Raw genomic sequence first — 26,178 nt, 5'->3', positions numbered from 1 at the left:
TCGATGGTGATCGGTCATGGTATCCATAGTGTTGCTTCTTTTTCGGCCAAATCCGAATTTTGTTTTGCTTCTCCCGGTCGTCGAGCCTGATCGACTCAACTCTTTTCCCTGCCTTCCGTCCTCTCACTTCGTTTCGTTCTTCTTCTGTATTGTCGCTGGAATGAAGACACCCGATCGGCCCGACTTTACCAAATGCCCACCACCGGCCCTTCTCCTTTCCAGGTCTGGATTTTTGGCGTTGTTTCAGTCGTCGTGGTCAACGAGGAAGAAAGAAATGAATGAATGTTCTTTTGGGAAAATGTATAAGAATACACCGAGACGAAAGCCAAAGGTTAGTCTCGCAGGTGGACGTATCGAACCGAAATAAGATCTCAGATTGACATCTTGATACAGTAATTTACCATAATAATAAATAGAGTCAATGGTGACTCCGCCGTGGGAATAACCGCTTCTTTCTTGCTTTCAAGAGGGGCTTCCATTCACCTACGCATACTTAAAGTGCTCTCTGAACCGTGCTGGATAGTCACCCATCACACGGCTCTCAAACCCAACCTGTGGTGAATCTCGGGAGATAAAGTCAAAGCGCTTGATCCTTTGCCCCATACTTTGAGATGCTTCTCCCTGCCGATCAAGCAGCGACGATGCTCGTGCATGATAGGCTTAGCTTTAAGCCACTATCGTTCGTTCGGTTCGAATAAGTCAAGCCTAAACTTATTGAAAACGAAAGCGCTAACGCTATAATCATTATTCAAATAGCAACCTTTCGCCTTATAAAACAAAACAAGTTTACTTACTAAAAAAAGAAAGCGACAACAAGCACCTTCTTTCTCAAAGTCAAGTTTATCGCTTCTTGCTTTAGAAAGATTGCAGCGTTAGCGCTTCTTGACTAATAACATCATAGAAAGTCAAGGCTCCTCTCTTTTCTACGAATCTACAACTCTCTTTACTGAGCGATTCTCCATCCATATCCCTACTAGTGGTTCTATTAAAACTTTTTCATTTTCTCATTTGTTTGACAGCCTAAACTAGGCTCCATTTTAGATAGGTTTTCGGTATTAATAAAAAAAATAGGTAAGGGGCGCGTTGGAACGGTCGGTGGCTGCTTAGTCTCATCCAAGAGTCTAATCTCTTTTCTTTATACTGCTTTTTTCTTTTTAAAATGAAAAAGAAGGGGGTCGATTTAGGCTCCTTCCCTTCCATAGCTGCGCTAGCAGGTACTATGAGCCCTCTATCCCACGCATCTAACCAGCTTGCGTGGTTCACCGGTTCCACCGAAAACTCTCATTTCTTGAAGCAGAGCATAGTGCGCTTTAGGCGCCGAACGAGAAAGGTCTCTTTATTCTTTCGTTTCAGTTTATTCACTGATCTGAAACTTAGCACTTGTTTTCTTATTGATTCCAAGGGCGACGACGTTCTTGAATGAAGTCTATCTGAACCGAATTAGCACTTCTCAGATCAGGCTAGGCCTCTCCAGATCCGCTGGGCGCCGGGGCCCTAGATGCGCTAGCGATCGGCACATAAGGGGGGTTGCCCGGGTTTCTTGGCCTGGTATCCTGCACCTCGCGTTCATGATATCTACATTCAACTGTGCCCCGGAGACACGGTTGAAGCACGCCCAGTGTGCTTCTTTCACGACATGCTCTGGTTCCGGGTGTCTTCCAGTGGTCTTCTAGCGTTAGAAGAAGTTGTGTCCGTCCCGGACATCTGCAACGTCCTCCCAAGCTTTTTTATTCAACATATATAGGACAAACTGAAGGAAAAGATTGACCCTTTCGGTGACTTTTGCGGTCGCCCTCACTGAACCGACTTGAATCTGAACTACGATTCAGATCGAGTCTTACCGAAATCAGATTTCCTTTTCGTGCCATATGCGCACTTTATTTACTTTTTGCCCTTTTTTCTTCCCGGTTTAATCTTTGTTTTCGAAAGTCTTCGTTTCTGTGTAGAAGCAAACTCTCCAAACTGTTGACCAACCTTTCCTTCAATGATATAGGTAATAACACTTTCCGGCCAGGCCTTACTATAACCAACCTCAAAGATCCCACTCCATCTTTTACACCGATGTATCGTACTATCTCGACCAGGTCATCCAAAGAAAAGACTGCGAAATCTTTTCGAAGTGAGAGAAGGAGGGAAGGCACACTACAACTAACCTAACAGCCAGCTGAAAAACGCTAGCTAGCTAGGCTAGCGCGCAATGGTTTTCTCTGATAGGGGCTCGCTTCTTCAAGCTCCGCCCAACCTATACAAGGTGTTACTCGCTTTCTCTCAGCCACCAGTGGCTTATGTAGTGGTTAGCATTCCTACGTGCTCCTCTTTGCCCCCTACCTACTTAAGAATCCAAAGGTCACCTTTGGCTGTTGTCTTGAGGCTTTGGTTACAAGAGTCGCCGGGGTCTAGGTTTATGGATGGATTTAGTCAGCGAAAGTCCCTCAAACTCCATCAATATCAACAACATGTCGTGACCGGTTAGGCTTGGTTTATTTTGTAAGAAAAGAAAGTAGGTTTCGGGGGTTCATTGATTAGTACACCTCCGGTGCTGATAAGGTTGGGACCATGGTTGTCCGTCACCGGTTTGCCGGTCGATAAGATCTCTGAGATTGACCAGTTAGCTGGGTGGGTTGGTTTGGCTACTCCTTTCTATGAGTCAGCTATCTGCGCGAGTCACCTTCTTCTAGGCTCCGCTGGACGACACGACATTCTCGTTGAAATATAGGCCGGTCGCAGTTGTGATGGTTCCCAAAGATCTAATATGACCACTTAGGTCTATGTTGCCACGATATTTTTCTATGGAAGCGGGCGGGCTGTTATAAGTTCGGCCCGGTTTTTTTTTGTTGGTGTCGTAGGGGAGGGATTGACCTTTTTAACGCATATTCAGTCGTACCGGCATGGCCCCACTGATTTATTTTCGATCAGAGCATCAAGCAGCGCAACCCGGTTCTAGTTGACTAAGCCCCATGCTCGTCCAAGGAGGGAGTTTGCTTTACCCAACTCCCTTTTTGATAACAAGGCAGAAACCCCCGACCCGACATTCATTAGTTTCGAATGAAGAATGAAGAGTGCCCTGCCCCAGCAAGCACGTACTCCTAACAAAATGAAAAGTGTGACTTTACTAAACAAGCAAGAAAAGCTCTTGACTAATAACATAGAAAAGGCTTTTATCGCTTGTTGCTTTCTTCGCATGCTTGAGCGCATTAATAGAATACATATAGATAGAATAAAAAATTGACTTGAGTTTTCAATCAATAAGGCTCGCGTAGGGGCGCTCACGTTTTTTGGCTTACTCAAATCTTTGATTTTTTAAGTTGGTAAAGACTCATTCTGACTACAGTTGGCGCATGTCTGTTCTGGTAGTAACCCATACAATGCAAAATAACTTGTCATAGGACCCTTTCAACCATGACATCTGTACGAGCCAGACCGCATTGAGCGATGGTTGATAAGCTGCTAGTTGGTTTTTAGTTTAGGGCTTGTTATTTCCTTTAACTTTTCCCAACGAGGTGGAGGGCCATCGCAGAAAGTCACCTATCCCCGTAGTTCCGAAGACAGGAATTGGGTAGTAGGGGGCGGCACCCTTTGACCCCAAAAAAGGCTTTGACCTGCTGGCTATTGGAAAGCCTCGTTTACCACGAAGTGAATAAAGTTGGGGGGCAGAAAGGGATGCCAGGGACAGAGTAACCTCAGGGTTCATTTCATGCCCACGGAAGGAAAGCAAGAAAAGGTTACGAAGTGAAGCCCTTTGACCTAGTGCTATCTATGTTAGGGGACTGGTGGAATGAAACCATATCGAAATGGGAACTCGTTCCAGTACCGCTACTGCTTCGACTGCGATAAGGAAGCCTGATGAAGAAGATGAATGACTCGATTCGCGTCTGGGAAAACCTGATCTGGTAGGGAAGACAGACCTTAGATGGCTCAACTTCGACCCATTTGGTGAAGTAATCGGTAGCTACCAAAAGAAAGGCATTCTCTTGGTAGAAGAAGGAGATTACAGGCTCAAGATCTTCTAGATTAGGGATCCAAGTACCAAGCGGGCAAGAACGCACAGATCTGTAGTACGCCATTCTAGCCTCAGGAGTCGGCGGAGAAGAGTTCCAACTAGGCAAGTCGTTCCTAGCAAAAAAAAAGTAGGTAGTCCCAAGAAACCTCTTATTCTGGTCCTTAGGCTAACTACAACTACTCCGGAGTTGCAGCGTTTCCGCTGTTGGAAGAAAAAAAGGGATAATCGCCTGTTGTCTCTTTCCTAACCTACTCAATCGAAAGATGCCCACAATCGGATGCTAGTCTCTAAGTCCCTGCTTTGACTGTGCCTTATCTTAGGGCACGTTACCTTAGTTTAAATCCATAGTTGACCGCTTTACCTTGCAAAGACAAAGACAATATTTGTCCCACCCGGGGATCTGACCCCCTTGATCCTCCTCTAGGATTCGCGCTTTAATAAGCTCACTTGTTTACCTGGTAGCTCCGCTCACAGCTACGTTCCTAGCTCCAGTTTGACTTTAGCTACGAACTCATAACTACTAGCTTTCTGAAGACATAAACTCATTCATAACAATGTAAGCGCATCGAGATTTTGGTTTCTAATTGGTCCAGAATAGGCCCTCCATCCGCCTATTATCTATCTTACTACCGTTTGTTTAACTCAACAACAGCAATTGTACTTGGCTGGAAGTACACAAAGGTGCGTAGCATTTTATAAATTAGTTGGCTTAGAGATGAGAAGACTTCTTAGTAGTTCTCTTACATAACTCAGGTGTACCTGTTTGCTTACCCGCTTCAACTTCAAAGAGGATTTCTCACGGGATTGGTGTAACTGTCTTTCTCCCACTCGATGGATTGCTCCTATTGACCTAGCTGTCTTACTCGCTGTCTAGCCCGCTTTCCCTTACTTTTTTCTCCCTAGCTTGGAGGAGGGAGGGCTAGATGGCAGAAGAGAAGGCAATGCCTCCTCGTTCTTCGTTTTCGATTTGCTTGTCCATTTTTTCATTTTCACGTGAAGGAAGCAAAGCAACCTTAGTCTTAGTCTGCCCTAACTTTTTTTTTTCGAATATCCCTGAAGCTTCAAGCCAAGGCAATCCAGAGACCAGTACGGACAACCCAAGCCCAGAGTTCAGCAGTCAAGTTTGTAGCAACTCCAATTCTAGCTGCATAACCTCGAAGCCAAACGCCCTATCTTCCTCGATCCCACTCATGTTCGGATTCACTAACCATTCCCTTTATCTTTTTGCATGTATGATTTCTTGGTCGGTCGATTCCTTTCGCTTTCATGCGGAAGGCCCCCTACCGGCCAGAAAGAATTGTTTGAGATAGTATAGAGCGTAGCGTTGGCTATGGTGCCATTTGCGAAGAAATGAGTTCCCTTTCTTTATACGCTCTTTCTCCCGTCTCGGACGTGATTCGTATTGGATGCTTGATTCCTTAGTAGAGCTACTGGTTTGAGATGCGGAACCAAAGCAGAGCTAATGGCTCACTTCACTACCTTAAGCCCAAGCTGGGACATTCTCTTAAGCTTAAAGTCTTTCTTTCCTGGGATAAGTGGAACTGTTTACTTATATTTGAACTACTCCGAATTCTTTTCACTCTTTATGACACTAGTTTAGTGGCATCTATCTTGCTCAGTTGTCTTCCTTTGGTCTGTTGATACTATCTTTATCCCTCGGAAAATCGGAACTTGTAAGCAGAGTTATTCCCCAACTAGGACTTGCAGGCGAGCTACCCTTGGTTGAAAGCCCTAGTTGAGAAAGACTTTTCTTTACTAGCCGTTCCCTCTACCTGTCTACCGAGCTTACTAGTTCCGTTCATTCCCTACTGTAACTGTCAGAGCTCAGTCAACTACCTAGCTAAACACCATTCGTCCAAATATTCCACCGGTATCCTCTTGGTCGAGAATGGCTAGTTGCATGGACTTTCATCTAACATAACGTGTTATAGCCGAGCATGGGTAATCTCCAATAGCTGGGAGCGGAACCTTCCCCCCGAAACTTGTTGGACTCAAACCAGCACCTCTGCGCAAAAGACAGACCAGATGAACTACCTTTCTTCGACTCGTGGCTTGACCCGGTTCGTTGCGCGACCTACATCCGGGGGGGTCCTTCACTTCAATATGGGTGTTATTTTGACCCCGTTCCAACCTAGCTAAAAATCCAATGGGACGCCCCAATTGTTCCAAATGACTAAGCACATAAGGAACGTGTGATAGGTAGTATAAAGCATAAGGAGCACAAATAGATATTTGCTGAGCACGCGCAAAAAGTCAAGGACGATGATCTCTGATTTTGCACCTTCTAACATCTCGAATTGAGAAAGTCTCGTCACGCTCTTTCATTCACGATTTGATGTTCTCGTCGCTTCTTCCCCTCGTTCCTTTTCTCTTGGACATCTCACTTGAAATGCATTCATTCCTTTCGATTTTGTACTCAAGTACACTGAACACCAACCCAATCTCAATGAAGACAGGGAACGAAACTAAACCTTTGAACTCGGGTAGCCTTTTTTTTTTAGCATAGCTTTCATCAGAATTAGGCAACTTTCTTTTCTTCTCTTATGAAATTCAAGATCTCCCCTTGAGAACGCACAAAACAGTTACAAAATCATACCCTTTGGATGTTACGTTACATATCTGATACCCTTTGGTCCCTCACGGAACACTGGCTATATCATACCTTGCGTGCTCAGACTCGTTGGCAGAAGATAGTCCAACTTCCTGCCGGCTAAGCTATCAGTCAAACAGACTCGAAACTGGATCGCTGGTAACCCTATCTTCTATATAATCAAAAAAGATTCATGCTTTGAAATGGTGTCACTAGCCTGGCTTGCGTAAAGCTAACTTGACAAAGATCTAAACTGATTGATGAATTGACCCTAGCTTCTTGTAAGGGGATATGAGGGCCCTCCCACTTATACTATGTCATTTTATTTAAACTATATTTTAAAATTATTTTTTATCCCAGTTTATATCTTAAATATTTTTCTTTAAAATTAAGAAATGAAAAAAAATATGAAAGAAGAAGTATTATTACAAAAATACGAGAGCACCTTTTGTCTGTCTATGTCAATCATAATTATTTTTTGTAACTTGTAAGTATTGAAATATTTTGCTAATAAATGGTTATAATTAGTCTTCAGCACATTACAAATTAATGGGAAAAAATAAACTAAAGATTTCAACAAATAGTCTATATTTACAAACTACATAATATGTAAAATAGAATAAAAAGTATTTTCAAATTTATTATATATTACACATATCATACAGATTTAATATGTTTTATACATATAAAACAAGTAACAAATAGTTTATATTTGCAGAAGATCATATACATAATAAACCAGTTTATATTTACACAACATATAACATAAAGCAAAATAAAAACTAAATTTATTTCCCTCAAACAATCTGCATGTCAATATCGAATTTTTAGAGTTGATTTTTATTAGTTTCTTATAGGAAATAATTTGTATAATCATCTAATATAATATATAATTTTATGTCTTCAGTTATACCGAATATTATTAATAGACAATTTTATTTCCACAACTGTATACGTGAGTACAACAATTACTGTATAGAGAAATTAACTTTTTTTTTTCAAAAATATATCTTCTACAAAAAACAATTTAGGAAGAAAGTAGTTCACAAAATTCTTATATTAACTCGTATTGAATGATATCGTAAAGTAATTAAATTTTGTAAGATATATAGTTTTCTTTAAAGATATAATTTTAATAAAAGTAATGAAAAGATCCACCGATGTGTTGTTACAATTTCATTTTGTATTCTATCATAATTTCATTATTATATAAATTATTTCTCTAAATTTTCATTATTTTTCCTCTACAAATCAAGTGTAAGAAGTTATCTACCTTTTATAGAAATCATAATTCTAAAAAGTGACACTCACTAAATTAAGTTGTTTGAATAGATGATTGATAAAAGTAAATGTATGGTTTTCATCTCAAATACCAGCTACGGCATTAACAAATGCAGCTTATATTAGATGCAAGAAAATAAACTACAACTTAATTAACTATAATAAACAGAGGGGTGTTGCTCCCTCCACCATCCCAAGTGTTTCTGCACATCTTCACTATTTTTTTTATTTGAAAAATACTTTACACCTCTCCACTATTTTTTTTTATTCCAAAAATACCATGTAGCTTCCCAGTATCCTCAATAATCTTTCTTTTTCTCTCTCTGCATTAATGGAGCATTCATATGACTTAGATTTAAACTTGTGATATATTGCAAAATATAAAATTCAGAGGAAACTTCAATATTAGTGCTTCTACCACTTCCATTTTATAAACTTAAAAGTTAGATGCAAATACAAAATAATAAACATAATAATATTAATAGTAAATAATATATTATTATTATTATATACTAACTTTATAATGACGAAAGAACTAAATAAATTCTAAATCTTTAACAAATAACTTTTCTTTTATATTTTAAGTATTTAATAATATTTTTATATTATTTATCTAATAAATTAAATACTTTATTCAAGTTATTTGAGTCAAACATGTTGGTAAGTTAAAACATAATATAATGTTAAAAATTATAGATATTAAATGTAAAAAAAACACATATATATAAACATTTTTCTAGAAATTTAGAACAAAATTTTACCATTTATTAAGTAATTTGAAGAAAAATATATATATTGAACAGTAAAAGTAAGATTGAATCAAACTTATTTAAGGGAAATAAAATTTTGCAATATATCACAAGTTTAAATCTGAGCTATGTGAATGCTCCATTAATATGGAAAGAAAAAGAAAAAGATTGTTAAATATAGTGAGGAGGTATAAAGTATTTTTTGAATAAAAAAAAATAATGAAAAGGTACAAAAGCACACACTTAAGGTGGTGGAGGGAGCAACACCTTAAACAGAAACATAAACCAGATTTCATAAATTGATGTCATTCAACTAAGAATTTAAAAAATTTTGAAATCACCAAAAAAGCCCCAAATTTAGTGAACAACAAAAAAATTAGTAGGCCAGTAAATATTAGAACGGATAGTCAATGAGAATAAATAATGTTTGACTAATTATTTAATATATAATATATAATTTTTAGGGTTAAAATGGAAATGACAATAAAATTTGGGGTGCAAGAAAAAGCGCCCCAAATTTTTTAAGAAAAATATTTTGGGCTTTAGATAGCTCCCTCTTAACAAACAAGTTAAAGCCCAGAAGACGTTGAAGCTAAAAAAAGGTAACTTCTTCCTGTAACTCCATACATTTCTGCCTCACCTCCATGACCCATTTTAAAAGACATTTTTGCCCTTGTTTTGTTTTTTTTTTCATCTTCTTCCTCCACCAGTGCATCCTTTTCACCCTTCTTCTTCTTCCCTTACTTCCACTCTTCTTCCTTTAGTATAACAATTTGGGAGGTTTAATTTGAATAGGATATTTTTCACGTAAGAATTGCCTAATTAATTAATTATATAATGAAAACTCACATAATTATGTCTTTAATAAATATAATTATTTTATACATTAATATAAATATAGTTCTTTTTTATACATTAATTTTCCGGTACTTACATTTACTTAAATATTTTTAGAACGTAAATTTATATTTTTCATCATACAATTCAAGTTATTTTAAACCGTATATGATTTACTTAAATATTTAATTATTGTAGTGCAAATTAGTTTAAAGTTTTATTTATTTTTTATATTTGTCAACTCAATGTATTTCTTCCATTTTTATTTGTAAATTTTTTTATCATTTTTTAAAATTGGTATATGAAAAAAAGTATACATAATTTAAGTTAATTATTGAAATAAATTAAACTCTAAATTTTAATAATTTATTTAGTATAATTTCTAATATTATAAAATAATCACTTATTTTGCAATTTTAGTTCATTTTTATTCTTACTGAAATTTAATTGATGGTCCTATAGTAATCATCATATTATTTAATTAATTTAATTTTTTATATTATCGTATTAATGAAATCAATTATATACTTGATATAAATCTAAGCAATTCTTCTTCTTCTTGTTTCCTTCTGTCCCCATTTGAAATTAATGCAGCATGATGGTGACCCTGAGGGAGTTTGACGGTGGAAGGAGAAAACAAATATATAATATAAATTTAGAGAGTGAAGTAGTTATTGTGCAATGGTAGGTGTTAGATACAGTGCTCCCAGCTGGTGGCAAGTGTCAACTATGCAGACAATGGTATCAGAGAAAACTGACAAGTCTGGAAGATATCAGAGTATGCAGTACAGTGCATTTAGTCAAAAGTATATCAGAAAACTCCCCAGACCCACATCAACTGCAAACAAGGTAGTAATATCACTTGCTTTCTACAATAATTCTGATTTTCATCTCCATGCTATTTTTACATGTACTGCTTTTCAAATCTCACTTTTTCATAATGTATGTCCTTCCTTTCCTCACATGCAGGTGGGGCTTTTCATCTTTACTTTTTATAATTATACATTTTTCTTTTATGTTTCAATTGAATGGATACGAGGGTCGATCGTTCTTTCTTATTCTATTCTTTTTTTATTTTCAATCATTTTCGAGAACGCGATTCATTTTAATGAATTATTTTATTATTAGGATAGAAAATGATAATTGTACCTGAGTTGTATTATTTATAGAGTTTGTAACATTCAAGTTCATTGATTAATTATCAGTATATTTTTAGAGAATCAAATTCAATCATCAATAATTAATACCGCATATTTGTAAAATTTAAGGTAATCTGATAATTACAGCAAACTCCGATTGGTATATGTCATTTACTACAGTTTTTAAATTTTTACGTGAAATTAAAATTTATTTTTATCTTAAATTTTCACATAATTTCATTTTTAAATTTAAAAATGTATAAAGATAATTTTTTAACTCAAATTATACTTAACTTTTATTTATATATATATATATATAGATAATTTAATGGAGTGAATTATTCAGTAAAATTTATTGGGGCTCGTGGAACTGTTAACTGTCTTTTCATTCCAAAAGAAAGTTGAAAGTGTTGGGAGCACATTTGTTTCTTTTGATGGAACAGTAGACATGATTAAAAGGGTAATGCAACATATGCTTTTAGTAAGTTTCGGGTTTGAACATTCTGTGAATTATCATGTATAAGCTTGCTTTGAGTAACTATAAATTATTCAATCACATATGAACAAGTTTTTTCACTGTATGATGACTAGGCTATGTTCGTTCGAACATATTTTTGAGAGAGATTATCACAAATTGATATAAGCAGATTTTTCATGTTTTTGCATACGTGAATTTAAGAAAAAATGGAAGAAAATGGGAGTAATGATTTGTAGGATTATCTCCATTTTTTCACTGGTGCGAAACTTGCCTTCAACTTTATGCGTTTAATGTCAGATGACTGAAGAGCTAATATTAAGAATGATTGATGACATTTTGGTAAACAAAATCAATTATTTGATGTTGGTAATATGCAAATCTAACGTAATATAGTTGTTTGACATCAGTGGTTCACCTGTCCGACATCATATTCTATATATTTTGATGTATATTTCAAACAAATGTCTAATTATACTGAGTCATTAAAAACATGAATTAAAAAGACGTACTTAGTATTTATGACCAATTAGAATGAATGTCAAGTTCGACGTTTATTGATGTTAAAAAATAAAAAAAATTTAAGTGCCAAATGAGTTTTTGAGCTAATTAAACATTTATCGTTAGAGGTGTCCCACGTCTAATGACTATATGGCGTCGGTCATTAGAGGTCTAATGTCCTATTGCATTTTATTTTGTGGAGGACCTCATTTCCTTCACTTTTTCTATGCAAACCCTTCTTCCACAGTTCGAACAACTCAGAAGGATATTTTCGTGACCACCAAAAGTAATATTTTTTTTATTTAACACGTACACGTTTATTGAATACTTTAGGTATGATTTTCTTTTGTTTTCACCAATTTATTTTGTGTATAAACAATTTTTTGAAACATCAGCGTGTTCTCCTTTCTCCCTTGCTGATGACGACGTTGTATAGTTTAATACTTAAGGCATAGTCAATTGTTAAATTAAGTTGATCAAACTCAATAAATAGGCATAATTTTAATTGATAGTAGGTATAACAGAGTTTATTCAAATTTTGAGTTATACATAAGCTTTATGGTGTTCTTTTTCTAATACATTAGTTTGTAGACATGGTAATTAACTTCTATTTCTATTTGATTACATAAAAAAATATTTATTTTATAAAATTTCTTCGTATTTACAAAATTATATATATTTCTTATTTGTTAGTTTTGTTTAAAGTGGTCCCATTTTTTGTAAAAATATTCAATTTGGTCTTTTTTTGTTGACGACGTTTAAAACGTTTAAAACGTTTAAAACGCTAACCACGTAATGTTCACACCAATTTTAAATGACATGTCCAGTTTTATAATACGTGGCATGAGAGCTCCTTCGTTCTTCCATCAACCATGGATCCTCCATAACATACAGCAAACCCTAAATCTCCAATTTCCAGAAACCTTAAATTCCTAATTTCTAGAAACCTTCGTCGTCAACTATGAGAACCCTCAAATTCACGAATCAATCTCGCGACTTTATCCTCCATCAGAAACCAAATCCCCAATTTCTAGAAACCTTCATCGTCAACCATGAGAACCCACAAATTTGTGAATCAATCTTGCGGCTTTCTCCTTCATCAAAAGCCAAATTGCACTCACAAGAACCTCGCGAGCACCACCACGAACCATTATTCTCCTTTAACCTTCGAGCAACACCATTCTCATGCAAACACCCTCTTCCACCATGAAATTCACGACGACAAAACTCTTAAATTGTGCCGCCACCATCATCGAGCTACCTGCAACTACAAATTCAAACACAGAGAAAACCCTAACCACTATCACGCCTCCTATTCACGATCCAACCTACAAGAAACCACAAAACACAAAAAACTCCAATGTTCAAACCCAAATCGCATAAATCGAACAACCCAAAAACAGGAAAATTGTCACGTCAATTGGACTGATGTTGCCACGTATTACAAAACTGTATATGTCATTCAAAAGTGGCTGAGGTCGACATTACACCTTTAGCGTTTTTAAACATCGTCAGCCAAAATAACTAAATTAAACTATTTTTACAAAAGATGGAACTATTTTCAACAACTCAGATAGGAGAACCACTTTGAACAAAACTAATAAAAAGATCAAAATAAGTATTATATATATATATATATAAATTATTTATTTTCTTTAAAATTAATAGTATCTCTGTTTATAAATTTGATCTCATTATATACAAATATCGTATTTGGTAAACATTTTACATAGTATTTTCTATCGTCTGATTATTACAATTATTTCCTCTATTATTTAATTTCATCTTAAAATATTTATCGTTTAAATATTAATCTTTTCAAAGTTATAGGGCCTTATTATTGGTATGTGTTTACAGTAAAAGGGAGTTTTATAATGTCTTTCTAAAGAAAGTTTTTATAATGTTTAAAGAAATAGAGGAGATTGAATATGTAAAATGGTCAACATATGTAATAACAAATTTTGTTTTATCCATTAAAAAAACGAAGGTTTTAATTTCGCGTGTATCATTCACAAAAACAGGGAGGGTTTCTGTAGGTTTTAAAAATGAAAAGAAGGTCCAAAAATGAAAAAGAAGAAGAAAGTTATTTTACTTACAAATATAATATGATATTTTTAAAAATAAGTTCATGTTATCATTGCTTTTATTATGAAGATTTTATTAAAGTGAAGATATTTTTATAAGTGAAGATATTATGTTTTGATATTTCCTATTATGTTTTGATATTTAATACTTGATGATGGAAATAAGTGAGGATCTTCACCTGTCTAGAAGCTAGATTCATTCTAAACTATATAACAACAGTGCATTATCTTTTGAAATGCAAATCCATTTTAGTTGTCTAAATTGGTTGCTTTTTCAAGGCAATTACGCATTCCTATATAGTATATGTGAAAGACCATGTGAGTTTGTCTGTTATAAACAGCGTCATTGGAACACTCTAGCACGTATTATAATAATAATAAATGATCGTGCCCACTTAGTTTTATGTTCAATTTATAACTTGTTTAATTAAACATTAATTAGAAGGTTCCAAAAGATTCAGAATTTAATAATTTAAAAGAAACATATATAACAACAAATAATGTGTTTTAGCACTCGCAGCAATTTTTCTGTCAACCAGATACTTGGAAATGTAGAAATGGTAACCCCAATATCTTTTCACGATCTGTGATCTTCAATGGATATGTGTTTACCATATAACATTATGTATCTGTGCTTATCTAGTATATTCAAAAGATGCTGCTCGTGTTCATATTTTATGTTGAGCTCAATATTCTTCTAAATGGGATCGAGAACTTGATCCATATCTAAGTAACATGTGCAAACGCCTCAGTTCAACGATAACATTGGACGGCAACGTAACATTAACTATTTCCTTATTAATAATGTTGTACTATATGACCGGTTGGTTGTTGGTTAGTTAGGGATGGAACGATAGACCAGTTAACAACGAAACAGTCAGTGAAACTATAAACAAGATAAACTATTAAAAGTAATTAGATTAAACCTAAACTAAGTTAGTATCATATACCATAATTCTAAACTAGGTTACTATCATATATCATAATTGTGCAGCTTTAATTAGAAATCCATCACGAAAAGTCAAGTTTATCACTAAGATAGTTTAATACTTTTATTATAATTTATTGTCAGAATATTCAAACAAATGTTGATTTGAGCTTCGAAATATTTTTTTAGGTGACATCCGAGTAAACCGAACTATATAAGAATAGGATCATATTGAGACTTAAGCTTGAAGAGTATAATCTGCGCGAAAAGACTTAACCTTGAACTCACAAACCAACCGAAACAAATTCATTTTGAGGTTGCTTTTATGCATGTTTGGGAGAAATTCTGATGGGCATTCCGAGGGAAGGGAAAGGCAAGGGATCCATTGTCACAGGTTCATCTGGATGGAGTAAGAACCACTCGTATTGTGTCACAACATAGTGCACAAATACGAGGATGTTTAACTTGGCTAATTGGTACCCTGCACAAACTCTTGGTCCTCCTCCAAAGGGTACATATGCATATTGGGGTACTCCCTCCTCAAACCTACTTGGGTTGAAATTCATAGGATCCTTGAAATATTCTTCATTGTAATGTGTCCCGTATGTTGTCCATAGCATCTGAGAAAAACCAAGAAAACCAATTATATGATTCAGTTCACAATGTATCCATGTGCATGGATTCAAAATGTATAAGAATGAAAGAAGAAAGTAGTATTCACCTTCCATCCTCTAGGAATCACGAATCCTTCATATTCAATATCAGTAACAGCCTTTCTGAAAGAACCAAAGATAGGAGGGAACAATCTCATGCTTTCTCTCGCAACTTGCCATGTATACTTCATCTTTTTTATATCCTCCATTGTCAGATTCTCACCCCGGTTTTTGTTGCTTATTATGCCAACATGTTCTGCATAAAATTAAGTGTACTTTTTCAATAATAAACTTTTTTTGATTATTTAGAAGGTACAGTCATAAAAACTAAGCACTGTTTTAAATATGTTGTTGATATTAGTTTACCTTGAAGAATTTTTCCATAGCAATCAGGATGCTGAGACAACATTTTGAATGTCATGGCAACAGCAAAAGAAGTGGTATCATGAGCTGCAAAAACTAGTAACACCACATTGTCTATGACTTCTTTTTCACTTATCTCCCCTTGGATCATCCCACATACCAAATTGGACAGCAGCATTCCATCTTGTTCTCTTTCTGAGCTTCCTTCCATTTCCTTTCTCTTCTCTCTCACCACTTTGAGCAACATCTTTTCTATCTCCACCCTGGCCTTCTTTGCCCTCCAAAATTTAGAACCTGGAAACATAACAGCTGGGGAAAACACTCCTTCCAACACTCTTTCAAAGGTATCTAACATACCTGGCTCCACTTTGATTCCCAACAAACACTCAAACACTATGCTAAAAGTGAGGACTTTTGTTGAACGGTGAATACTGATATTCTCTTGGCCCTTCCAGTTTGTAGCTAAATGAAACTGAACACAGTTGCATAATCTTGGAACCAGTAGCTCAAGTCCAGCATAACCAAGGCTTGTGGCAATGACACCACGGAGGAACCGGTGCCTTTCACCATCTTTCTCCATTATAGAGTCCCTTCCCATGAGCTCAACTGATGAAGAAGGCCAAGAGCTTTTCACCAACTTGAACTCATTGGACAGTAAGAATTTATTGGCCTCAGCTCCATTCACAACCACAGTTGGAGACCCCATGATCCTTGTTCTGAAGATCTTCCCATGTTTCAGAATTCGAGGATGAAAAAACTCTTCAAATAACTTGTTTCTCCTCTGAGCATTGAAGAATTCCATGGTCTCCCCTATAAGTGGAAACCCCATTTCCCCTGGTGGCAGCTTTCTTTTGTCTTTGCAGCATTGCTCGTGCCTCAAGAAAATGAAAGAAACTAGCAAAAGTAGTAGGGGAAACAAACCCCACAAAATAAAATAGATAATGTCCCCGAACATTGTAAGGATTTGATAATTCTGAACTCGTATATATTTTTGTAAACTCGAATGCTGATTGTTTAGTTCAGCACATCTTTATATATATAGGAATCTGTAATATGTGGAGTAAGTCAAACCCAAATGAAATTTATGATAATTATAATCTTGATCATCCTTAAAGTCAATTCCTTCCACATAAAATTCTCATATGCAAGCCTGTGATCCTGGTCAAATTAACAGAAAAGCGAAAAACAATACTATTGTGAAAAGAAATACAAAGTTGAATCCTTGAACTAGTGATAGATTTATTAATTGTTCCAGAAGAATGACACGTAATCATCATTACATACCTGAGAAATTTATTGTAGAAAAAAAGAGTACTTTTCTCTTCCCGGTCAACGCTAGAAGCTTTGTAGTTAACCAAGAATCCCTGAAAATCTGGTGAAGTCTCGTTATTTTATGTGACTTTGCATCGTGTTTTAGTCATGATGATTGCTGATCATTGCAGCAATGTAAATACTGATTAATGTGTGATGATGGGGGCAGATCACCATCTTTAAATCTCTACTTTACAATATCTTTTTAAAGTAATTAGAAAGGTAGGCTGATCATGTTGGAGATAATGTTGTTTGGAACCGCCTAAGCCATGAATTATCTTAAACAAAGTTTTTGGAGGTGGTTTAAATTAAATCAGCATAATTTTCTCACGTTAGAAAGCTGGACTTTGCGAATTTAATTGGTTGTTGGGGAATGTTTAGCAGAGAAGGTTCATGATTGCATGTGTAAAAGAAACAAACACAAGCTGTGAATGAATTGTAATAGAAACTGTTGTTCTTTTAGAAGAAATATTGCGTTTACATTTATAGCAAGATTTGCATTTGCTTAATGACACCAGATAATTATTGTTTGACTTAAATTGATATTAAGATAATTATGGAGCTATGGTGGTTTCACTAATAGAAGCAAAAGCAAAAATGGCTTAGTGATGAAACGTTGAGCTGGCTTCCATTGAAAGTTAAGGATTGTATGTCAACATCTTACATGATAACCACCGAAAATGCTGCCAATGGATTGAGACTGAGGACTTGGAAGAAAGCAACAGCGTTTATGTGAAGGACATTGTTTGCATGTGATGCACTCAGACACCTTAGACTGTTGCATTCAATGCCCCCAACACTTTCTTTATCAAACCTGTTCCTACTCAGAATACAAATCACCAATATTATCTTTTCACAAATAGCAAGGGTATGTAAAACACTTCTACGTTCATTTCCCAAAATTATAAGATAAAATAGTCACAAAAAATTTATACTTTTTCGAAATAAAATAAAATAAAAAGTAAGGTAGTGTCAAATAAATATAAATATATAAATGTATTAAAGAATCATTTTTCTTTCACAGATTATATACAACACTTTCACAGTACAATTACACAAAAAAAAATAATAACTGAGGAAAAACCAATGTGACAAACAGATGGTTAACAGATGAAAACAAAAGTAGAGAAATCGAAGTATCTACTTCCAATGGATCTCTTAAAAAATAGTCCGAAAAAGAAAATTTAATTAGTAATTTGATATTTACATTTAAATTTTATTTAATTGAATCTTCGTATTTGTCAACTAGAATAGACTTTATTTCTTCTGTTAAATTATTAATTCTTTGAAAGTATTACGTATCAAAATTTAGTTAATATTTACCTTAAAATTACTTTAGTTTTTTTTTTCTTTTATCTCTTTATCTTCCACTAAATATAATTAAAAAATAAATTATTAAAATGTACAAGGCTCTCGTTTGATTAAAATGTACATAATGAGTTTCTATATGAATATCTACCTATTCTTAAAGTAAAAGTATAATAGAATAATGAATATTAGTTTTCAAACAACTACATGCATAATGTATCAATTCGTCCAAAACATTGAAGATCGTGATACTGATAAAAAGAAATTTGAAGATAGTCATATCTCATAAACATTACAAAGAATCTTGAATTTATAATCCAAATTCATCTTGATTGACAGAATTAGCTTGACTGAATATATATATATATATATATATATATATATATATATATATATATATATATATATATATATATATATATATATATATATATATATATATATATATATATATATATATATAAATTTTGTAAAATGCTAAAATTTGTTTGTAATTAAACTATGCACAAAGGGAACAAACTAAAAGTAAACTAAACTAAATCAAAATACTGAGTAATTTGAGAAAAACAAATGAAATAAATCATTTCTATAGGAAAAAGTTCACTCTCAACTAAATCTTTAATGGTGAAGTAGTTAGATTGAATTTTTCGAAAAACCGAACTATGTACAACCCTACTATACTATACTGATATAAAGAGGTTTATGCTTCATGAATATTTAGTTTAAAAAAAGGTACTGTTTCCTGAGTCAAGAATCAAAATTTTATGATTTTCAAGACATGACAAAGTGAACTAGACTAGACTTGACTCCATCGTTTTTCTAACCAGTAAAAATGGCTAGGTAGAGGTATTTTTCAAGTTGAATAGCAATAAAATAAGCAAGGATAAAATTTAAAAAAAAAGGTAGAAAAAAACTATCTAAAATTAAAAAAATTAGCTTCTCTCCATAAAAAGACTTGCCTAGTTCTTCCATGGTAATGAATGATCTCAAAAGGGACCGAACCACCTTTTCCAAAACAGTAACGGTCCATGAAAACTTAACAACCTAATTGATGACAGACTTTCCAGTTACAACATCGATAACCACTTCACTTCCTTACAATTAACAACAGCTTTCTCGCTTGTATCTTTGCCTACATAGTCAACTTGTTTTGCTCATATATGCTACACATTTATGTTTGTATTACCAGTTGAATTTTTCTTTAACTGTCTGCAAGTAGCAAGTACTTATCTTTTTAGCTGTTGACAGCTTCTAATGCAGGTTTACATATATATATATATATATATATATATATACACTTTCAACATACCACACAAACCTTATATAACATAAGGTCATTGTTATTTTTGAAGCACTTGTAATACACAATAGTTATGTATATACACGTATTTCCTCTGCAGCAAAATACCATGAAAATGGAATGTCTTACAATCACAACTGTGTTACAATATCATAAATATGTAATGTGGAAATTAATACTATGTTTGATTAGTAATACATTCATGAAAATGTGAGGACAGCTTGTAATCTTACCGGCAAAAAAAAAAGGAAAAGGGCACTCGTATTCACTACTCTCCCCACATATTTTAGTAAACTCACCTACCCTCTGCCATTCTCATTTAGTTCGAAATGACTCACTTCTAGTTTTACATATTTGGATTTCTTTTTATCCCTTGAATTCTTCAATTGGCTTAGTTAAATAGGAATTTTATGCTGGTGTGCAAAATGATAATAACATAAATACACATACATTTTAATAAATATCACTATACCGGTATTCATTACCATTTATGTGCTTGACATGGAAACAGAATAGTGAACAGTAACCACCGTGAATACTGAGTCAAACATGCATCCAACAAAACTACTTCTCTAAGCTAGGTATCTATGTAAAATGAAAAAATAAAATGAAATAATGTATCACATATTCATCATTGATTTGGATTAACTTATCTTAGTAAAAATCAGCAATAAATGTATCTTTACTTTCCTACTTTATACATCTATTAGAGAGATAAAGTACAAGAAATAAGACATAAAGAAGGAAGAAAAGGGAGGAAAATTGGTAAGTTACAGCAAGCTTGGATGTGATTTGTAGCATTATATGCCAAATACACTCACCAAGCTAATGAGTAATTTCAGTTGAATCCAGCAGAAGCTCGTGATCGACAAGAAAGAATGCCGTAGTTAAGAGAGAGTGCACATCATAGGGGTACGTGTTGAACTGAATTCACGTCCAGCGTTTAAAGCTATTTTAGAAAATTCAGGCATTATTGCATGAAGTAGTAGTAAATATGGAGTAAATGCACCTGCAAAACATCAACTAACTCTCATACTCCTCCACCTGCTAATATTTACTCCACTCTGTGAACCATCTTATATAGCATTCCTACTTCACTCCCCTCTCCACACTCAAACCTTCCCTTCTCTTCTTTCTCAGAGTGTTCTAAGCAGTCAGTGATAATGGGTAGGAAAAAACACAGTCCTACTTCTATCACTATCTTCACATTGCTAGTTGGGATGCTTTCCCAGAACCTTGTCATCCCTGTGATGTGTTCCACTACCCCCGTTGAGGACCAGAAGAACAACCACTCTTCACGTCCACATGCAGAAGGAGGTTCTCCCACAGATTCATCAAATTCTTCTCTGTGTAATTCTCTAACCGAATAATACTTTTTGTTTCATCGTTTGTGCAAAATATATAAAGATATATAACATTAACGAGCTCTTCACTTTCCTTGATAGCTACAGTAGGTCATTATTCAAATTTGAAAGTATGAAATGATCAGAAGCTCATAAAGATACCTCTTTGAAGTTTAACTTTCTAATCTAATATTATACGTTGCTTTTACTTCTTGAAGGTTCATACTGCTCTCCATCTCATGGCTCTGGAGGCAGTGGTCATGGAAGCACACCGCATTCTCATCATCATGGATCACCCTCTCATCATGGAACTCCATCACATCATGGATCCCCATCACATCATGGATCCCCATCACATGGAGGAAGTTCCACTCCAACCCCATGCACTCCCCCAGGTGGTGGAAGCTATGATCCAACTCCATCACCACCCTCAGGTGGTGGAAGTTACAATCCAACCCCATCAACTCCCCCAGGTGGTGATGGAAGTTACAATCCAACTCCATCAACTCCTCCAGGTGGTGGAAGCTATGACCCAACCCCATCACCACCCTCAGACGGTGGTGGAAGTGGAAGTTACAATCCAACCCCATCAACTCCTCCAGGTGGTGGAAGCTATGACCCAACCCCATCACCACCCTCAGACGGTGGTGGAAGTGGAAGTTACAATCCAACCCCATCAACTCCTCCTGGCGGTGGAAGTTACAATCCAACCCCATCAACTCCCCCTGATGGTGGAAGTTACACTCCAACTCCATCAACTCCCCCTGGTGGTGGAAGCTATGACCCAAACCCATCACCACCCTCAGGTGGTGGATATTACAATCCAACCCCATCAACTCCCCCAGGAGGTGGAAGCTATGATCCAAACCCATCGCCACCTGAGGGTGGTGGAAGTTACAATCCAACCCCCTCGCCACCTGATGGTAGCAATTGTGGAACTCCACCACAAGAACCCTCTACTCCAACGCCCTCAGTCCCAACGACACCATCAACCCCTTCAACACCATCAAATCCTCCCTCAGGAGGTGGTGGGTACTACAACTCACCACCAACTTATGGAGGTGGTAGCCCCCCAATCACTGTGAGCCCACCTTCAATCCCTATTGACCCAGGCTCCCCCACTATCCCCTCCACACCCCCTTACCTTCCTTCGCCAACTCCTTTCACTGGTACATGCAAGTAAGTTCCCTTCATTACATTGCACGGTAAACTATCATATTGACATACAGATACTGTTAAGTAACCAATTGATTGTCCTCTAAATTGCAGCTACTGGAGTACTCACCCAGGAATCATCTGGGGATTGTTAGGCTGGTGGGGAACCTTAGGCAATGCATTCGGTGTCTCTAACGTGCCAGCTTTTGGTGCCAGTCTCAGCTTGCCACAAGCACTTTCCAACACCAGAACTGATGGAATAGGAGCACTCTACAGAGAAGGGACAGCTTCCTTTCTTAACTCCTTGGTGAACAACAGGTTCCCTTACACAACTCAGCAAGTCAGAGACAGTTTTGTAGCATCTCTTCGCTCAAACAAGGATGCAGCAGCACAAGCCAACCTCTTCAGGATGGCCAATGAGGGGCGAATGAAGCCTCGAACATGATACAGTCAATTTGGTTTGTGTGTCAGTTTCTTTTGTTAAGAATGTAATATCCAAGACTTCAAAGAGTGTGCTATTTAGGTTCTTATCATGGGTAGGATGGATATCGTTTTACTTTTCAAGTTTATGTTAGCCTTTATGGTTCCTTATTTTGTAATAAAAGTAATATATATCGTTACTTCTTTTGATAAAATGATAAGTTTTTATTAAGTCAGATTATTTTCATTATATAACAATCTCATCAACTCCGCTGAAACGGAAGATAAAATCAAAACTGCGATATTATTCATCAAATAAAAACTGACGATTGTTTTATGCATAATATATAAAGGATACTGATTATCCATAAAGTTTAATCTAGAACTAGGCCTATACTAGATATGTTGATTCTTCATGCAACATGAATGCATTCAAGTTAAAAGATCGATTTAAGGAGTTTTACAAACATAACCAAGGTCCACAATATAAAGTTTGAATTTTTCTAGAATTGTTTCCTAGTGAAGAGCATGGGAGAATGGTTTTGTTGCCAATAAATATAAAAAAACAAAGACAACAGATGGACCAAGATGATAGCAGTGGTGCCCCTATGTGAATTGGGAATGATGAGTTATAGTGGCAGAGGAAGTATTAAGGCGTCATGTGGGCTCTAATTAATGCCTTTTAAGTGCCTCAACGAGAAGTGTACAAGGCTGTGAAAATGGTCCAAAACAATTGCATTGGTAGGTAAAGACTATAAAAGGAGGGTAGTCTTCCCAGTGTAATGTAAAAAGATTCATTATAGTTGTAAAACACAAAAACATACAGGCAAAACCCTACACGTTACTGCAACTTACCAAATATTGATAAAGATAATAACTGAGATCTTAAAACACTACTACATTAGAGTACTTCGTAAGAATTGAAAATTGCTTGTGTACATATACCTAAACACACTTGTGTTGATAGTAAGCAATAAAAAAATCATGCATCGTTTTCTACTTTAATTCAAAAATCCATGTATGAAACTGTAAGAGTTAAATACGTTTTGGGCGATGAGGAGAAAAAAAACTTGAGAAGTTAGATTGTACTTTTTGCAAAACATTTATATTAGTTTATCCGAATGAACTGAAAACTTTTAACTTTAAAAATCGCAATGTACATGTAACTTTGAAGACCCAAAAGCTGTTGAATGTGTAAGATGACCAACAACGCTATGAAGTCTCTAAGGTAGTTTAACTTGGAAAGGAGGGGAACCATTAACAAGGATCATAAGAATGCATATAACTGCAAATTTGAAATACAATGTTTTAAGCGACATAACTGCCGTTTTTCGGGAGCATTCTTGAGCTTAGAACCTCCACTTGCAGGAACAACAGCAACACTAGATCATGACAAGAATTTGGATGTTAACTGATAAAAGGGAAGAAAGTTTCAGTTCATAGTTCCGTGCTCCCTTATTTCAAAAACCTTAAACCTTTGGATTTAAAGCAAAAGATAACTATAACCTGTTCCATCCTCTCCCCCTCCCTGTCAACTTGCAGGGTAAAAGGAAGCGTAGGAACAGAGAGGAGTGAAAGGAGTCTCCCTGATTCCATTCATTTTGGCTGACCTTTCTAAACATTCAAATTCCAACAATGTCATCCTTTACTATCTCGTATAATTTTTCTCCTTTCCACCCCTCATCGTTCGAAAAAATTATAAGCACTCCTGCAGAATTTGTTTCAATTAAATTAACTTCCTTTCTTATTAAACATTATGTTAGCCTTTGACATTATAAATGCATCGTACAAATATTTCCACATTTTTCACCAGTTATAGATGTCAACTTGGGTTTAGATCACAGGATAAATAAGTCTAGTAGTCAAGCTTGCAAGGTCAGGCTCATAATTTGACAGCCACAAGGGTAATATAAAACGCAACTCCACTAGAGTATTCAAATTTCAAAGATTAAACCAGGATTGGTGCCTCAAATCTCAAGAAAAATGGTAGAAATATTACAATTTTAACCAAATCTAGGATAACATTCAGCATACTGCTTGCTAAAGCGCAAAGGGATTGGTGAAAAGGTTCAGAGTCATACCTTTCACATGTCCCACACCCATTAAGAAAGTTCAGCCCTTGAGACTTGGTATCTGATAAGAAACCACTGTAACAGTTTCTACATGAAGTCAATGGATCTCTGATTGAATTTCAGAAAAAGAAATTGAGAAGAAGGATAGGTACATCATATTCAAGTGGTTTCAGTGCAGGAAAGTTTTGATCAGCTCCTGTGAGATTCAAACCATTTAAAAATTTGGTCAGAATGCAAGCTAGTCATCTCATGGTAAGCAAATGCAAGGTTTAGCTCCTCTTGGACATGAGAGACCAGATTATTATCCAGCACAAGAGTTTTCTTCTCCTCGAGAGCCTTTTTCCATTTGATTTTACGCCCATCTTTCTTCATGTAACCATTTTTATCAATAAAGCCCTTTTCCTGAAATAACTCGAATATCTTTCTAGAAAGAGGCAGATCAAGCCCTGGAATTCTATCGGCTAAAGTATTGGGTGACAACGGGAATTCCATACATTCAACAACACCAACATCAATCCTTCTATCTTTTAGAACCTCTACATACTCATCAATTTTCTGCTGCCTGTAAAGATCTTTGGGCATGTGAACAAAAAGGGTAGGTGGGTAGTCCCCTCTAATATCAATTTGCTCAAACATCCCCTCCGCAATCATGATCACGATACTACTAAACTTCATAGCAGTGGCAAGCACTGAAACAAAATACCCTCCAGAAGAAGCACCCAAAGCCACAAGGGGAAGCTTCTCAAGCTTCCTTCTACCAGTCCACCATTCTATAATGTCTTTAACAACCAACACCTCTTTGCCAAAAGTCCAACATCTCTGAGCACTTGAAATTGTAATAACAGCAAAACCTTGGGCAAGGCCATGGAGTACGAGCAACCTTTCTTCAGGTAAACCAATGCAATCAGGGCATTCAGGGGACTTATCCCAAAAGTTGAGGGCCCTGCCATCGCATCCATGAGCCAGAAAGAGAACACCTTTAGGTGATTCTGGCACTTGCCATATCAAATCAGTTCCATTCCGGAACTCTTTTGTAGGATGCAAATGCACCAACGAGTCAAAGCTATTCTCTTTTTTATTAGGACGTTCATAAGCTAAACTGGGATTGGCACCATCACTATCATTATGAAATACTAAAAAGAAAACCAGCATTAATGTAAGAAACATGAGAAAAACAGAGACCCGGCAATTGAGAGCGCCAGTCCATGGCGCTGGTTTGTATCCACGCTTCAACATGCTGCAAGAAGGGATGACATTAAAGGGTGGAAAAAATAAAAAATTTACAAAAATTAATTGAGAGAAGTTGAAAAACCGTGAAGGGTCAATTCAGAATCAATTGCATCATTCAAATAAGACTACAGTGTCGAACACATACTCACATGGAATTCTACCATGAAACTCCACAATCTATAAGCTGCAATTGTTGAATTTCCAAGCGCAACGTAAATCCATTAGGTGAATAGCAGAAATGTTGTGTTATTTGCACTCAGGGTCGTAGAACTTAAATAAAATAGATATAGAAAAGTGACTGTCAGAGATTTAACTGCTTACCCTGCACTTATCGGCTAACTGCAGCGGATCCACATCAGTGAAGAGACAAAATGAATAATAAAAAACAAAAATTAACGTCAGAGAAAGGCGACGAGATCGGAGTTGTCCACGAGATCTA

At 35.8% G+C, this 26,178-nt stretch overlaps 3 protein-coding genes across 4 annotated transcripts; 1 reads left to right on the top strand and 2 right to left on the bottom strand.

Annotated features, from left to right (window-relative positions):
- Positions 1 to 14,729: 14,729 nt before the first annotated feature.
- Positions 14,730 to 17,852, bottom strand: LOC108337510 (taxadiene 5-alpha hydroxylase). Its single transcript, XM_017574056.2, has 4 exons — positions 16,885 to 17,852; positions 15,604 to 16,758; positions 15,306 to 15,493; positions 14,730 to 15,204 (listed from the first exon to the last, which is right to left on the bottom strand). Exons 2-4 carry the CDS (start codon positions 16,553 to 16,555, stop codon positions 14,908 to 14,910), a joined length of 1,437 nt encoding a protein of 478 aa, XP_017429545.1. The 5' UTR covers positions 16,556 to 16,758; positions 16,885 to 17,852; the 3' UTR covers positions 14,730 to 14,907.
- A 2,764-nt stretch (positions 17,853 to 20,616) lies between these two features.
- On the top strand, positions 20,617 to 22,652 carry LOC108338272 (protodermal factor 1). Its single transcript, XM_017575051.2, has 3 exons — positions 20,617 to 20,869; positions 21,081 to 22,041; positions 22,132 to 22,652. The coding sequence occupies exons 1-3, from the start codon at positions 20,683 to 20,685 to the stop codon at positions 22,460 to 22,462; spliced, it is 1,479 nt and encodes a 492-aa protein (XP_017430540.2). The 5' UTR covers positions 20,617 to 20,682; the 3' UTR covers positions 22,463 to 22,652.
- Positions 22,653 to 24,347: 1,695 nt separating this feature from the next.
- Positions 24,348 to 26,178, bottom strand: LOC108338273 (uncharacterized). 2 transcript variants are annotated; one of them, XM_017575052.2, is made up of 3 exons: positions 26,061 to 26,178; positions 25,889 to 25,923; positions 24,348 to 25,746 (listed from the first exon to the last, which is right to left on the bottom strand). In XM_017575052.2, exon 3 carries the CDS (start codon positions 25,743 to 25,745, stop codon positions 24,699 to 24,701), a length of 1,047 nt encoding a protein of 348 aa, XP_017430541.1. In that variant the 5' UTR covers position 25,746; positions 25,889 to 25,923; positions 26,061 to 26,178; the 3' UTR covers positions 24,348 to 24,698. The 2 variants fall into 2 exon arrangements, with proteins under 2 accessions (XP_017430541.1, XP_017430542.1); XM_017575053.2 differs by lacking the exon at positions 25,889 to 25,923.

The sequence above is a fragment of the Vigna angularis genome, chromosome 7 (assembly GCF_016808095.1).
Source record: "Vigna angularis cultivar LongXiaoDou No.4 chromosome 7, ASM1680809v1, whole genome shotgun sequence".
NCBI classification, from domain to species: Eukaryota; Viridiplantae; Streptophyta; class Magnoliopsida; order Fabales; family Fabaceae; genus Vigna; species Vigna angularis.
Note: the sequence above shows the minus strand (reverse complement) of the source record. Positions and strands in the feature narration are given on the sequence as shown.